Below are 13,683 nucleotides of genomic sequence, written 5' to 3' on the forward strand. Positions count from 1 at the left end.
GAAACAATCGAAGTTTTAATGAAATACACATCCATCTACTTCTTTGCTTTCCGTCCTCCCTATCTATTCCTGGCCTTTGGGCTGGTCTTACCATAAACCACTACTGTGGCTGACAGGCTCCTCCTCTTGGCCACGATGTTGGCTGCCATGCAGGTGTAATTGCCTGAGTCCGAGAGCCGTGCCTGTCTGATGATGAGGTTGTGGTCAGCCCTGGTGTCAATGTTCTCATCTTGCTCAGAGTCAATGGGCTCCTCATTTTTCAGCCATTCCACCTATAAGGAGAAGGGAATGTTTACTTTACTGGTCATTAAAAAGAAAAAAAAAAAAGGCCTCTTTTCTGGAATTGCTAGATGAGCACTTCTGGCATGGGGGAGATAGACATTCGTAACATATAGATCAATAGCAATGATTTTACCATATCCCATCCCTTTTATTTAGCATATTAAGGAAATTAGCACTCAATAAACTGGAGGCAGGAAAAGAACACAAATACGTACTGACTTTGACCCACTTTTAAAAAATGCAGTGGAAGAGAGAAAAGGGGGCCACAATTAGGTCATTTCATTTTATTTCATTTTATCGTGACTCTGATGATGAGGACCGTGTTTTCATGACAAGTCCAAAATGGAGCTCAGAAAATCAACACATATATGCAGAACTTTGTGATTAGAGGATATTTATGTTGTCAGACAAGGTTTCATGTCAATGTGTGCATTTAAACAAATTTTAAGAAAGGTGTGACGGGGCGCATGGGTGGCTCAGTTGATTAAGCATCAAACTCTTGGTTTCAGCTCAGGTCATGATCTCAGGGTCCTGGAACCGAGCCTAGTCTTCAGCTCTGTGCTCAGCAGGGGAAGTCCTCCCCTGTCACTGCCTCTCCCCCTGCTTGCACTCTCTCTAAAATAAATATAGTTTTTTTAAAGGTGTGATAATGTATAAAGGCCAATGTAATACAGATTTGGACAATCATAGGCAGTTAAATCCAAATTTCAGTATTCTCTAGTCTTGTGATCAATTACTTAATTCCTTCAATGATCCAAAAGACATTTAGGCCTGGTTAGATGGCAGAAACATTTAAGGCCCAGCTTCTCCCTGGAGGAGTGGACTTCCAACATCTTGGGCACAGGCTAGTCACATCTCTGATTTTTTTTTTCCTATAGTTTGCTCCTAGAGAACCTATTTTATTTTTTCCAGTTCTTCTCTAATCCTACCCTTGGTCCCAAAGTCACTTGCCTTGGACATCTGGAAAAGACAGAGTTGGAAGCTTCTGTTCCCTAGATCCTCATCTTCCCCCCGGATGAAGTGCACCACCTTTAGTGCCCCTATTTTATCAAGCAGGCCAATTTCACCCCTGAACTACCTGCCTTCCTTCTTCATCATGTATTCTGCTTCCATATCTAAGCAACATCTCTACTCTCTAGTGCCATATTGGTAGCACTAGATGCATCTCATTTGACAATAACCATTTAGCTCTAGGTATTAGCATGTATTACATACAGAAATTTAACAGACACACAAAAATCATAATTTAACACGGAAAGCAACAGTGGTGACTATACCAAAGAGACACCACACAGAAGCATATGCATTGGGGGGCTTTTCATCATACCCTGCCCTCTGTTAGCACAGACGATTGAAAGTTGGTTTTGGAATAAGATGCCTCATTACTCTTTAAATCTAAAGAATTTTAATTTACCAATAAACAAGTGGCATCTGTTGTACAGTAATTTGGTTTTATAAGGATTTGTTGGTCTTTATAAAAAGGGATTTACTTATCAGAAGAAAACCTATTACGATCCTTTATAATGAAATTTGTCCCAAGGATTTCCCCACTAATAAGTGTTCAGAGGATCCCAAATCATCACTATCCAAAAGTTACCCTCCAATTTTGGAAAATAAAGTGACACAAAATAACCAAAAGAAGAGGTCTGAGAACTGCTTTTACATATCAATAAGAGGAGAGAAAGGAATGTGGTCCGGGCCCTGAAGTAAAGAAGTAAGCCGGACTACCAACCTCAGGAGTTCCTGGAGGTATCACCATGTTCCTGCCTGGAGGAGGTGTAGGCACTGATGATGACCCAGAGCTCTGGTTAACAAAGCAGGGCAGCAGAAGGGATTTTAAAGCATCTGACCCCCAGTCTGTCAGCAAATGCCATCTGTTCCCCACTGACACTGAATATTTTACAGGAATTCATTCATTCATTGATGAATATTCAAACACACACGGTTATCGAGGGGTCTGGAGAGGGGTAAAGCAAGACAGTCAAAACCCACATAGCCTCTTCTTTCATGGATCTCACAGTTAATGGGTAAGGTGGAAATAAAGAAGTCAATCGTGTCACCACCAGATAATAAGAGCTGGTAGTGACACTGTCACCAATATCTGGAATGAAATACTTACTCTAAGGCCAACATGGATGGATTTTTGAAATCGCTATCACAGCTATGTCACTGGAAAGGACAAACTGGTCAGCTTAAAACAGGTGTGGGGAGCTTCTATTCCACACCACTCTCCTGGTTCAGAAATTCTGAGGTTAAATTGCCAGTTTTTCTGTTAATTCCCTTACTCTTACTATTTGTGGTACCTACAGAGCTGTTTCCTATGTCCCCATCTAAAGTCTTCTTTACCATAGCTCCCCACAAACAGTTGGTCAGTAAAGTCAGGCAAATCTGACCCAGAAGTAAGTCATCTCTAGTGAGTCAACAGCCAGAAAGAGCTCCGGGGACCAAAACCAAAGGAGTCCCAGCACTTAGGAATCAAAGAAAACTTTCTTGAAGGAATTTCAGCTCAGAAGAATTTAAAACCACTATCACCACATAGAGGTTTGGCTTCAAATTGAAAACTTATATAAGAACAAACCATGCACAAAATTAAATAGCCAATAAACTAGGAAAATATTTGCTACAAATTTGGCAGATAAAAGGAGAAAGAACATGATGATCTGAGGAATCATAATCTCAATAGCTCAAGCTCTCATTCACTGCTGATAGAATTCCATCCTTGGTAATACAGCGTTAAGATGAAGGAAAAAAGGGATACACAGCAATTAAACAATTGAATAAATATCCTACACCACTAATAAAAAAGTTAATATAATGAAGTTTTTCCTACCAAAATACCAAAGATTAAAATTACACACAAACACACACACAAGCACAGTTTTTATTTTTGTGGTTTGCTTTTTTTCTGAACTTGCAGATCACAGAACATTTCTGCAATCGCTCCTCTACCATTATCCCCTCTCCAGGATGTGAGCAACAGCCTCTAACTACCTGGGCTGTAGGCTGCTTTCATTCTTGCCTCCACAGTTGATTCTCCACGAAAGAATTAGATCACATCACTTTCTGGCTTGAAATCCTTCAATGGTCATGAATCTCACTTAGGGCAAAATCGCAAATCTTCACCAAAGCTAACAAAGTGCTTCTTGATCTGCCCCCGCCCCCCACCAGTCCTCCACCTCAGGTGCCCCCATACTTGGGGCACCCCTGCTCCTTCTGCTCCAGCCTTCCTGGATCCGTCCAGTCCTAGAAAGCTTAAAGCAAGTTCCCACCTCAGGGTCTTAATACTTGCTGAATCCTTTACCTGGAAGGACTTATCTGTAGGCAACCTCATGGCTCGATCACACTTTTCATTTAAGTCTCTGATCAAATGTTACCTCCTCAGAGAGGTCCTCCTAATAGTACTTTTTCCTAAGTAGCCTCTCTCCCCTTGCCTACTCCTCCACCCTGTCTGCTTCAATCTTCTTCCTAATATTTATCTCCATCCGATAGTATTAAATATAGTAATGCCTTTTGTTCATGTAACTATGACCCCAGGAATTTATTAAAGTAAAGGATTAGGGCTACAAGAAGGATTTAAATACAATAATTTATTTTTGGTAGAGAAAGAGAGGGGGGGGGGAGGAGGGAGAAAGAAAAACGTATATCAAAGCCACACGCCAAATAGAGCTTTGTTTAAATAAATCACGATGCAACAATATGATTTAATGTTATATAGACCTGCAAAGTCATGATTTCAGCTAGTGAAAATACAGAAAAGGCTCTGAATATATGAAAGGGTCCAAATGCAAAATTATATGCTTATTTAATGATATCATAAATTCATAAAACAAAAAATTCACAAATATATATACTTAATGACTGGAAGAAAATGTAGTATGTGTATAGGGGTTTAAAGGGAAGCCTTTTCTTCCTGGTGGCTAATTGTGGCACATTCAATGGAAAGCTATTTAGTAATCTGACAAAATCACTTTAGCTTAAAAAAATCTCTCTTAATTACCATGTGACACAGCGGTTTTCAAATTCGTATTCACAGAATGTTTCCTCAGTTTAATGCTTACCTGAAAGTCCAGGATGAAAAAAAAAAAGAAAAGATAAGGAAATTTCTTATAATTCCTGAAGAAGTGAGGGTATTAGAGCCACAGATGTTAGGGAACCCAAGCTGTATTAACATAGTAATTCCCAGAGCCACTGTTGGCAGAACTCCAGGAGGGATCATTCATATTCTTCCCTATGTCAGTTGTGCCCTGTAGAGATGTTCAGGGCACAACCTGGACCACCATATAAATTGACCGCACCATATAATCTATCCCCTACCCACCCACATGTACTATGGACATATACAATGGTCTGCCGGTGGGTCTCCCCAGATCATAGTTTGAAAAACACTGATATGGGATGAATGAGGTATCATAGTTTTATATATATATGTTGTGGTAAAAGTTTTTACGGTGTCACGACTGAGGTCCTGAGATCCAATTAGTTCTATAAACAAGTGGCGCATTAGTAGACTCCTAACCATAGAACTGTTTTTTATCTGTAAACTAATAGTTTATCCATTAAACTGATGGCAGGATCTTTATGAGGAAATCAGTTTGGTATTTTCTGAGCTTATAAAAATGACAAATTGCTTTTGGATTTACCCTTTTGTCACTTAGAGAAATTTTAAAACATTTTTGATGAGCTAAGTGCTCCTAATGTAGTGTAGTTTAATAAATAAGATAGAAGAGCATTCCCTAAACCAGCAGTTGCAAACTCAAATGTTCCTGGGGGCTAAGGGGGGCACATAAATTACTGAAGTGGCCCTGGGTGCAAGACATCCAGGCACATTGCTTGCATATTAAAGACAAAGGGCTGTTCATTTCCCCCAAAGGAATGAGCTCACTCTCATTTGTCTTAAAAAATGTTAGCACTTTCTGTCTCCTTTTGTTTTCCTACTTTAGGTAGAAAGATGAGTATTAAAAAAAATAAAAACCTCAAAATCAACAATGAGTATAATTGTATACTATTTATATAAGTATAATAAAGTATAATAAAAGCGACAATGACCTCATTTTTTGCTTAAAAATCTCTCAATTTTAAGGTATCGCCATACTCTTTGAATTTCTGGAGGAATCAGCCTCTGTGTCAGGATATATGGGAAATGTTGGCCATTTATGACAAAATGTAGATTACGGGACCCAAGCAAATGTGCAGCCTGACCAGTCAGGTCCAGACTGTTGCTACTAGTGTAACCAGAGCTTACAACTCTCACAAGAAAACCAGGGATGTATATTCTAATGTAATACTTCTTGATTCTAACACAAGGGCTCAAGATATATTGTGAGGGCCAGACACAATGTAGCCATAAACTAGATTCACTCCCCCTTCTCCACAGAAACTATAACACACCAGCTTTCAGGCCACTGGTGAACATTACCACAAAGAGGAGCTCAATGTCCTTCACTGAAGTTAATTCTTTTTCATGAAATCTGCTTCCTCCATCATCCTAAAATGTTATGGTTCACATGTATCACATGCCACTCTCAGGGCTTTCTCATGGAAATATCTGACAAGTATCATAAGGGCATGAATATTGAGTTAAAAAATTACTTTACAAGACGCTGCCAACACCAGAAGGCCCTAATTAAGCCCTTAACAGAAGCAACACAAATTTTCAAATTAGCATTAAGAGATCAATACATTGACTACCTTGAAGCTAACGGATATTTGTATCACTAAAGCCAAATGACCTCGTGCTAACAGGTCATCTCTTTGACAGGGAGGCTTACCAGACCCGAAGGTTGTTGGAGGCATTCACCCCTCAGAGAAACAATTCTTTGTATGATTCTCCTTATTTGGTTTAGATGGATAATCCCAGTTAGGAGTGTGTTACTCCTAGAAGAAGCTAGTTACTTAGAGGTAATGAGCTTATGGATTTGCAGGATGCCCGCATCTATTAGCATAGTGTTATGTACAGATGGTCTGCAATTTGTAGATTTTTCCAGTTTATAAACAAATCTGGAAAAGCAGACCATCAAAGACAATTAGATTTCATGCCAGACAGCAGGTTCCTGATCAGTCATTCTGGCTAGCTAGGAGCTGAACGTATGTAACTGATGAGCCTATAGGTTTTCCCAACAATAGGAAGCAAGGTGGTATTGGATGGGGAGGAAACCTCCTTTGGAAGAGTAACGGATTGATGCTTTGTGGGGCTTTTCTTATTTGAGACCGTGATTATAGGTGAAAATGTTTGAATGAGACCTAACATTTCACCTCTATTGACCTTTTGTCAGACATCTATGAATGTGCACATATAAACCTTACACTTAAATGTTTATTTTCATCAGACAGTATGTCAGAATTCTAATGCTCCTGTTCTTGTTCTTAATATTCCATAAGAAAATGAGAAGGCAGTGTTATTAACCTTTCAGAAGTGTAAAAAAAAAGCCAATGAGGATTATTTGTTGATATCATCTACCAAGTGTTCTGATCCTCCAAGACATGACAGCCATCTTGTGACTATGAACAAAAGGCAAAAGCCCACAGAGATATTGGTCCATGGTCTTTATACTCCCAAGTGAACACACTGTGATTCAAGGCATTATCTCATTGATTCTGAGAACTCTAAAGTAGGTGAATAAAGAATTTTCTTCCAATTTCACAGATCATATGATTTGCCTAATACAACATCCTTGGAAAATGGTAGAACTAGAAGCAGTAGACATCAAATAGTTTTTCTACCAGAAAACATAGCTGTTTTCTTACATCTCTCACTGACCATATAAAGTGCTATTCTTTAACATCTCCTATGATTTGACCTGCCATTCTTGAATACGTCTTAACTGTGACTTTCCTACTGCATAGCCCGACATTCTTCTACGCATAATGGAGCATACTGTCTTTTTTTTTTTTTTTGTAAAGATTTATTTATTTGAGATAGAGCACACACACACACACACACACACACATGTGAGCAGGAGGGAGGGGGAAGCAGACTCCCTGCTGAGTGGGGAGCCCAATGTGGGGTTCGATCTCTCAACTCTGAGATCATAACCTGAGCTGAAACCAAGAGTTGGTACTCAACCGACTGAGCCACACAGGCACCCCAGAGAATACTATTGTCTAAGGTCAGCTCAGGCCATTACTTGATTTTCTACTTTCAGATGACATGTCACCTGTCCTCTCCTCTCTCCTTGATAATTCATTTCCTATAATTTATTTATAACCATACTATCAGGTTTCCCCCTTTGCCTTCCTTTTCTTGCCAGACTGTATAGATTGATTTTAAAGCCACCTACACTGCAGTTTCTTCAATTTAGCTCTACTTATCTGATTACGCATCACAAAAGGAAGCAGAAATCCAGCTTAATTGTGAAGTCACAGCAGCAGAACCAGGCAAATGATAGAAACTTAATGATCACAGATTGAATCGCACTCGCTGATGCTGAAGGAAACGACAGACATGCGTACCTCTGCAGAAGCCTGAATTCTGATGATGGAACTGGATGTTCTGACATTGTAGGTCTCTTGTCAGACCAGTGCTGTCCTTTAACTTCTCCTTCTTAGTTCTGAAAGTCAGGTGTTGTCTCATGTTGTTTTTTTTTTTTTTATTCATTTTGACAGGTAAATGGTCTCTGAGAAAGGGAACACCCCTTCCACTGTTTACTGAAACTGTAACATTGTCATGAGTGAAGAATGAGCCCTGTTTACATTAACGTAAAACATTTACAATTATGATGATCAGAGGCAAAAGACATGGAACAGATGAAACATCAACAGGAGAACAGGGAGAGAGAAGCAATGGGCAAATGATTTGTCAGGGTAGGTACCTGTTACCATTTTTAGCTGTGTTTTCCATAGTGCAATACATCTTGTGCTTTGCTAATTCTACCTTGGCTCATTCCCATCTGCTAGGGAAAATGGATTCTGGCTTTGAAAGTTTGATGAAGTAACACCTAGAAGGTGCTTCCAAAGCTTGATATCCCAAGGAATGCTCATAAACATAGCGTCATGTGCCATTTCATTTTAAGACACTATTTTAGGATGGGAAGAACTCTCTAACAAGATTGCAGAGTTGGCTTTCAGAGAGACTCAAAACTGTTTCTGCATTCACATTCCCTCCCATAATTCCTATTTCCTAAATAAGGTTTAAAGGTGGCGGTTGGGAGATACTAATTAACAGTTTCCCTTTCCTGTTTCATGGTACCATGTAATATACACTCAAGTGCTGAGAAAATAGCCATTTTTTAAGGATTAAAGCATTAAAGACTGTAAAACGTTCATATCATAAACCGGTTTTAAAACCTGATATCTGAGTTACATACAATTAGATACACAAACACCTATCACTTACACACACATATACACACACCATTTGAGAAATCTAGTCTGCTCTGAATAAAAATGTTTCCATTAGCCACAGTGAAAGGCTAATCATGTAATGATCTACAAAGGAAATGCATGGACAGATATGGATTAGCTCAGCTTCTGTATATTGGGTGGCTGAGAATGAATTAGCATAATCATAAATTTGTTCCAATTACAGAAGGCAATTATCAGAGACCAGCGTAGAGCATTATCAAAATGAAATCACCAAAGTGCATCTACATTCCAGGTAGATGCCATTGAGTTAATAGTGCTTATAAAAAAAAAAAGCCCTATACTCATTCATCTTTCATCTCTTTGATTACTATACACTCCATACAAGTTCCCTTTTAGCTGACAGACACAAAGCCACAATGAAAAAAGAAAAAAAAAATACATGCTGTAAGAAAAAAAATCATGCTCAATATAATAACACAACTGTAAAAAAGTCTTGTATGGATAATTTCTCTAGATCAGTGGCTCAGATAGTGCTTTTAAATTTCAGACAGGAATTCCCATCACCTCTTATGTTCTCTCCAAAATATTGATTAGGAATAAAACTGTGACTAAACCTGTCATTATCTGTGCCAAACAAAAGTCCTCTGAGCAGAAACACAGTGCTGTTTTGCCAGGGTAACCCCACTGCTGCTCATACTGTTTTTTTTTTTTTTTTGCCCATCATAAATAGAACCTGTTGCCTTATTAATCACTGCCAGCCTGGAAAGAACACAGGAGAGTTAAATCTATTTTGTAAAGAAGGCAACAGATTTAATATCCAAATTTTAGAGTTAAAAGGCAATTCAACTTAACTACTTAAGATTATACATATATATTACAATGTGCTCAGAACTTCAGGAAACAAACATTAAAGAGATGCTTGAGAGAGGGCAGACTATAGAGAAAGACAGAAAGGTATTTTTATTGTAACTACATACAGTGGGTTGTAGTGTTAGAAAGGATGGTGGACCCAGCAGAGAGGGAGAAGGGAAAGAAGGGAAATTCACATTTTACTTGTACTGATGACCTGCTATGTATTAGACACTAATCTAGGTTCTTTTACATCTTAACCCACGAGCTGGGCATCCTTATGCTTTTATACTTAAAAAATAACTGAGCAGGCAAGAACTGAAATATTCAAACATGCTCAAAATTCTAGCGTCTTAAACAAATCAATAAGCAAACAAAACTCCTTCCTTTCTTTATCCATAGCCACCTCTTTTGAATTCTTTGGCAAACAATCATTCACTGTCATTGCACTTAAAACGAGCTTCCACCCCATCGACTCACTGGGATTGCTCTTGCTAAGACCACCAGTCATCTGCAAGTTGCCACATTCACTGAATGCATATCATTTTGCATTCTTACTTAGCTTTCAGGAATAATGAGAACATTCTTGAATTTTCTCTTCCATTGGTTTTTTATAATGCCACATGTTGCCTCTTACCCTTCTGGCCAATCCTGCCTTGTCTCTTTTCTTGGCTTCTTCTCTATCCAAACATGAAGTGCTGCATTTCTTTGGCTCTCAAGATTAGGTCCCTCTCCACATCTCATTGTATAATGTCTTTTCATATGATATCACCAGGTTTGTGTGTCATTCATGGTTGCATCCTGAACATTTACAAATCAATATCTTCAGTTCACTGACCTCGAGCTGTAGCCTCTTATATTCAGATGTCTACTCAGCATCTATTTTTGTATGCTTCAATGATACTGTAAGTTCAAGATGTAGAACTGGATTTAGATTTTTTTTTGAACCTTCTCATCTGAAAAATAGGGATTCAGTGAAAAAACTGGTAGAGTCGGTGGCATAATAATTTCACATTAAAAAGCACACTCTTGATGTCATGTATAGAATACATGGGACAGGGAAGGGCAGGCAAAGCTAGGGCAGAGAAACCTATAGAAGACTATAACAATAATCCTAGGGAGATGTGGTAGAGTGAACTGGAAAGTATATACTGGAAGTATAAGTATATATAGGTATAACTTATAGGTATATAAGTAAAGAGCCTTGACAAGAAGTGAAGGGATCAAACAGAATGAATAAAAATTTGTGACTGATTTAAGATTAAAAGAGAGGGCAGTCAATATTTGGCACCCATATTTCTGACTTGGATAAGTGATACAGGGAACACAGATGAAAAGGTCATTTGGGGATGTTGTACTGATCTGCATTGATCATCACCTTGGTCCTAATACACAAAGAGCACTCTCAAATCAGTAGAAAGAAGCAGACAAGTAAATAAGAAATGGCAACAGAAAAATATGGCGACAGAAAAATAAGCTAAGTAATTGAATAATTAACGCCATGATATATACAGTGAAATTTACAATGTATATAAGGGATTGAGATAAACAGCTTGAATCCAGAACTCTTCAGCTCCAGACCAACGTACTCAACTACTTTTTGGGAATATTTACTACACAGGCTTCGGGGTAAACTGTATCCAAGCCTATAGGCATATATGAAATCAAGCAGAAAGTGTAAGATACAGGGGGAGATTTTAAGATATAACACCCTGAAGGGGTGGCCCAGGTGGCTCAGCGGTTTAGCGCCACCTTCAGCCCAGGGCATGATCCTGGGGTCCCCGGATCGAGTCCCACGTCGGGCTCCCTGCATGGAGCCTGCTTCTCCCTCTGCCTGTGTCTCTGCCTCTCTCTCTCTCTCTCTCTCTCTCTGTCTGTGTGTGTGTCTTTCATGAATAAATAAATAAAATCTTTAAAAGAAAAAAAAATAACACCCTGAAGAAAATAATCATTTTAATGACACAAAGGGGAAGAGGAGACTGCCAAAATTGAGACTGTTGATATTGAGATAAGAGAGAAATCAGGAATATATGTATCATGGAAACCAAGAAAGAAAACATTTTAAGTACTTAAAAATTACCCCTGAAGTAAAAGGTGAGTATAGTAAAATCCCAGGCTTCATTTCAACATGAAGTTCATCCTATAGCATGTTAACTAAAGGACTCTACCCTGTCTTTGTTAATGTAAATTAATAATAATAATAATAATAATAATAATAATAATAGTATTTTCTTCTTCTGTTCACTTTCCTCAATATTATTCACTAGAATTTCCCCAAAGTCAATTGTCCACTTGAAATGTAAAGTGCTATCTCTATCTCACTCTTTACAGCAAAACAACCCCAGGCATATAAAATATTAAAAATATAGTACATGAAGCTGCAAAAGTGCCATAAGGAGGCACAGGTGAATATTTTGGTGGTTTTAGAATGGAAATGGATTTCCTGCATGATATAAAAGCAAAAGCCACAAAGACTATTTTTATTTTTAAGACTGACTATTAAAGTTTTAAAGTTCAACATACCTAAAAGATGCTTTAAAGATAAACATAAAAAAGATGTTTGCACCATATGACAAAGTGTTGTTATACTAAAATCAACATAGGAACTAAATACATTTTGTAATTTGTACATCATGATGCTCATCCAATAAAAATGGATGCTGGATAGTATATTGAATCAGTATGTACTGAATAAATATCAACCTGCTTTCTAATATGCAAAGATCATGCTAAAATCAATACAAAACATGAATTCCAACAGAAAAACGAACTAAGTACTTGAATGGATCATTTAAAGGAGAAAAATGTGTATGGAGAAGTAATATATAAAAAGTCATTCAATTTCTCCAATAATGAAAATGACAGGAATCCTGTTAGCCTATCCCTGTCGCAATCCTGAAACTATATAGGGTTGTCAAAATTGTAAAGAAATAGATGTTTTCATTTACTTAAGATGCTGGTCTAAATTAGTACATCCCTTTTGAGGGACAATCTTGCAATTTTTTTAAATTTTTTTTTATTTATTTATGATAGTCACACACACAGAGAGAGAGAGAGAGAGAGAGAGGCAGAGGGAGAAGCAGGTTCCATGCACCGGGAGCCGGATGTGGGATTCGATCCCAGGTCTCCAGGATCGCGCCCTGGGCCAAAGACAGGCACTAAACCTCTGCGCCACCCAGGGATCCCTAATCTTGCAATTTTTACCAAAACTGAAAATACTGACATCATTTGATGTCAATTTCCACTGGTTCCAGTGGAATAATCATCAGTAAAAATCCAGAGATACATGCTAAGATGATAATTATAGCCTTGTTTATAATAATGAAGAAACTGGAACCAACCTAATTGCTCATCTACAGATTAAATCAATTACACACATTTATTCAATGAAATACTATGCAACCATCAAAAAATGATGCATTTCTATTCTAATAGAAGGGGAAATATCTCCATGAGACATTCACTAGCTGTTAAAAGCAGATCTTAAAACTATATATCTATTATCTCTCCATTCAAAGACACTCATAAATAGCTGGAAGGCAGCTTACCAAACATTATTTGGGTGGTGGAACTTTACGTGTCCAAAATTTTCTTCTTTCTAAATACCTATACTGCTGAAATTTTTAGTATGAACTCTTTAACAAAATTTCTGGCTCTCCCTTACCTAAGTCTGGGTTCATTTCCTGGTCCCTGTTATTTTGGTGGGGTCATGTGACTACTTCTGGTCAATTAGTCATCAGTAGAAGCTGCTTATTAGTTCCAGGACTATTTACTTTCCCATGCTGAGACTTTTTTTGACTTCTTTGTTTCTCCCTCTGCCACAACAGCTCACAGTTTTTTTGAGAATGGCTATTCCATTAACCTTGGAACTGCAGTAACAGTGTCAAGAATAGAGTTCCCAGATGACATGTGATGGCCACGTAACACAAGAGAGAAATCAATCTTCGTTGTTTTAAGCTACTGAGATTTCTAGGTTGTTTGTTACTTTATCATAATCTAGTTTACCTTATTTTCTGCCATCTATATTATGTTTTTAAGCAAAAAGAAAAAAGCTATTTTCATTAAACAAAAATATGTTCCTCCAAATGTTTCTAACACTCCTGGTCTCTAAGAGGTAAACAAATTATCTTAAATTGCATATCTTTTATCCCCCCACAAACTAATACATTAACTAGAAAAGCAATCCATTTCTAGATGTCTGGCAGGCAAAGTGACTGTCCCCCACATTGCACTTTATCTTCATAGGCTGGC

General features: G+C 38.0%; 1 protein-coding gene and 1 long non-coding RNA gene across 2 annotated transcripts in view; one reads left to right on the forward strand and one right to left on the reverse strand.

Moving 5' to 3' along the window:
* UNC5D (unc-5 netrin receptor D) overlaps positions 1–13,683 on the reverse strand; it is a 531,015-nt gene that overhangs the window by 105,513 nt on the left and 411,819 nt on the right. The window contains 1 exon segment of the mRNA XM_025426288.3: positions 92–272. Coding sequence (XP_025282073.1) covers positions 92–272 — 181 coding nt within the window.
* Positions 7,628–13,522, forward strand: LOC112646575 (uncharacterized). Its single transcript, XR_003127740.1, has 3 exons — positions 7,628–7,779; positions 7,885–8,082; positions 13,260–13,522. It is a non-coding gene; the product is annotated as an uncharacterized LOC112646575 (long non-coding RNA).

The sequence above is a fragment of the Canis lupus genome, chromosome 16 (assembly GCF_003254725.2).
Source record: "Canis lupus dingo isolate Sandy chromosome 16, ASM325472v2, whole genome shotgun sequence".
In the NCBI taxonomy this organism is placed as follows: Eukaryota; Metazoa; Chordata; class Mammalia; order Carnivora; family Canidae; genus Canis; species Canis lupus.